The sequence below is a fragment of the Cebus imitator genome, unplaced genomic scaffold, assembly GCF_001604975.1.
Source record: "Cebus imitator isolate Cc_AM_T3 unplaced genomic scaffold, Cebus_imitator-1.0 Scaffold321, whole genome shotgun sequence".
In the NCBI taxonomy this organism is placed as follows: Eukaryota; Metazoa; Chordata; class Mammalia; order Primates; family Cebidae; genus Cebus; species Cebus imitator.
This window is the reverse complement of record NW_016107636.1, coordinates 1,764,515-1,767,531: the sequence shown is the minus strand read 5'-3', so window position 1 is coordinate 1,767,531 and position 3,017 is coordinate 1,764,515. Positions and strand designations below refer to the sequence as shown.

General features: G+C 47.2%; 1 protein-coding gene across 1 annotated transcript; it reads right to left on the bottom strand.

The window, feature by feature from the left end:
* Positions 1-354: 354 nt before the first annotated feature.
* On the bottom strand, positions 355-1,962 carry RPL24 (ribosomal protein L24). The gene is made up of 3 exons (XM_017504361.2): positions 1,852-1,962; positions 1,662-1,737; positions 355-1,079 (listed from the first exon to the last, which is right to left on the bottom strand). Exons 1-3 carry the CDS (start codon positions 1,854-1,856, stop codon positions 855-857), a joined length of 306 nt encoding a protein of 101 aa, XP_017359850.2. The 5' UTR covers positions 1,857-1,962; the 3' UTR covers positions 355-854.
* Positions 1,963-3,017: the final 1,055 nt, after the last annotated feature.

The following is a 3,017-nucleotide window of genomic DNA, read 5'->3' as shown; positions in this document are numbered from 1 at the left end:
TTCATTCACAGTGCTGTGTAGCTATCATCATTATCCATCTAAATAACTTTTTTTTTAAGGTCTCCTATGTTGTCTAGGCTGGCCTCCAGCAATCCTCCCACCTTGGCCTCCGGAGGAGCTAAGAGTACAGCTGCTGCCACCAAGCCTGGATTTACTGTGACACTTTAGTGTAAGTTATGAATCCCTGCCTTCAACTGTTTTGGGGACATCTTAGAAGTGGAATTGCCGGGATAATTTTTATGTTTACCCTTTTGAGAAAGCACCAAATGGTTTTTCACAGCTGCTGCATGATATTTAGCAATGCACAAAGGTTCCAATTTATCCCCATCCTCACCAACACCTGTAATGCTTTTTCTGAACAGTCACCCTAATAGGTGCATCATATCCACTTTTAAGTTCCTCCTCCTTCTTAACTTTCAACATATTTTATGTCTGATGGCATTTATTTCTCACAATACCTAGAAAAGTGCTTCATCAAAAAGGTGCTAAGCCTACCCAAGCCTCCTGAATACTACTCCTACCATGGCACTCAAACTTTTTCTCACGTACCTCCTTCACCCAGCTGAAAGGACACTTAAGGACCAGAAAAACCATTATCTTGAGAACGAACCAGTACGGTGGACTGGTTCACAGCCAACTGATGGCTACGTTAGGACGAATCCTATAAATATTGTAATCAAAACCAATTATGGCAACTACTCAATTTCCTCCCACTGGAAAACTTGAGCCTTTCCAGCGTGCCCTATAACCCAAATGTGCTTAACGTGATTTATCTGACTTTAAAATTTCAACTCGGTATAGCTGTTAGCCTAAGATATATAGAGACAGTTTCTATTTAGCTGATGCTTTACAGTTTAGGAGCACTTTTGCATACAGTCTGACTTAATTTTACACAGCAGAAAACCAACGTTCAGGGAGCTTAAACAACTTAAGAGACAGCCCCACAACATCAAGGCTATTCCACTTACCGACTGTCCCTTTTTGTGCTTTCTTCTGTAGAGGACAGTCCAGTTTATCTGTCGAGGATTCCTCTTGGAAAGGAACGCCGACTCGCATTTTGCATTAAGAAACTGGAAAACCTAAAGTGAAACATTCAAAGGAATTACCTAGCCAACTATACAAAGTACAAGAAGCTGAGTGAGCTTGAAATCCTTAGAAGATTAATATTCTAGTTCTGGCTTCTCCTTTTACAAAACTGAGACCCACAAAGACCAAAAGGCAGGTAACTGTGTGGCATCATGAAGGTCCCTGCGTTTAGTTTTTTTCTTAAGAGCAGGAAATCTAAGCTGAAAGCGAAGGGCAGGGTGGTGCGTCCTTCTGGGAAGCATTCTGCTGTCGGTCCTGGGATTCCAAGAGGAAGCTGCCAGTTATCTCGGTACCTCGGAAATGGTTTGCCGTGAGCCGGTCGGACGTCGGGAGGGGTTTCCGTAACTCATGTCCCTACACCGCTTACATAAACCCCTCCCGACGTCCGACCGGCTCCCAGGAAAGAGCGGGGGTTCACTTAGAGGCTTCTGGTCCTAGCGACCAGTCCACAGAGCGCCCACGAAGCCTTCCAGAGACCAGGGGTGATGTTGGGAATGAACCTGTTTGAACCGGATCAGACCAGCCTTTCCTCCGCAGAGTACAAGAAGTTAGGTGCAGCGGACGCGGCTTTTTACCTTCCCGTCGGTCCTGGCGTAGCGCCTCCCGTGTCCGGGGTAGATCTTGTACCCGCTGAAACTGCACAGCTCGACCCTGCAACAAAAAGTGAAAGTCCATCAAGGAGGGTGTCTACAGCCATGCCCCGGACGTTGGAGAGACGTTGTGCCCGAGGATGTAAGCCGATTGTGAACCACCAGTCCTGCTTACTTCATGGCGGCGGCTCCACGGTAAGAGGAAAGATGGCGAAGAGAAGGAGAGAATCATGGGAAGAGACCTTATAAAGTCGTGGCGCGGGTGGGGGCCGGAAGTCTCCCCCAATTCCCGCCGCTTCTTGATGACGTCATCGCCGCGAGGCGACAGATCTGGTTTTCCTTGACAACTGACTTCCGCAGGTGGAATTCCTCCAGAGGCTGCTGGAGGACTGGAGCCCAGAGGGCCTGCCAGAAAGGCAGTCAGTTTCTGAGTCGTTCTCTCTCTCCTACTGCCAAGTGTTCTAGAGCCATCTTACGGCTGCAGAGAATGTGAACTGAAGAGAAAGGTGTCCTCTGTCTTTTCATAAAGAGACCCAAAGACGAATGCCCTGCAGGTAAAACAAGTCACATTTTGCCTTCCCTATTTGCTCATTTCCTCAACCAAACAAGTTAAAGTTTAGCCATTTGTAAGAAAGTGATGACAACCGAACCGTCTCCCAGGCTGTGCGAATCCAACAGTGCACGGTGGTGCTTTGCATTAATTATAATTAATATCCATTGAGCGCTTTCTCTGTGTCAGGAATTATGCCAAAGGCCTTGCAAACATGAACTCATTCAGTTTCCAAAATTTCTGTTGAGTACCCGCCTAAGAACTACAATTCGGAGCTGCTGCCTAGTGAAGCAGAGGGGGTCGGTGGAGCCCCGCTGGGAGGCCGAGGGCTCAATCTGTTGAGCCCTTATATGATGCTACAAATTTCATCGTGTGACAAGGAGTGGCCAGAGGCAATTCTTGAGTTCTGTGGGAGGCTGGAGTATATGACTAGGAAACAAATGTAATAATTGATTTCTGCTTTCTGTGTATGCAACTCTAAAAAGGTTTTGTAAGATGGCTGGTTGAAGAGATTTGGAATGTCTAATAAGGTGGCTGACTGATGTTAGGAAAACTGTACAATTATGTTGGGACCAGTCTTAAGAATGAGTTAGGTGTCCAGGCACGGCGGCTCACTCCTGTAATCCCAACACTGGGAGGCCGAGGCGGGCGGATCACTTGAGGTCAGGAGTTCGAGATCAGCCCGGCCAACATGGTGAAACCCTGTCTCTACTAAAAATACAAAAATTAGCTGGGCGTGGTGGCACTCGCCTGTAATCCCAGCAACTCGAGAGGATGAGGCAGGAGTATCG

What these genes read in the sequence shown, in the direction of transcription:
- RPL24 (XM_017504361.2), bottom strand. An exon ending in ACGCCAGGACCGACGGGAAG is followed by an intron (nt 1,080 to 1,661) that starts GTAAAAAGCCGC and finishes GTTTCACTTTAG; the next exon opens with GTTTTCCAGTTTCTTAATGC.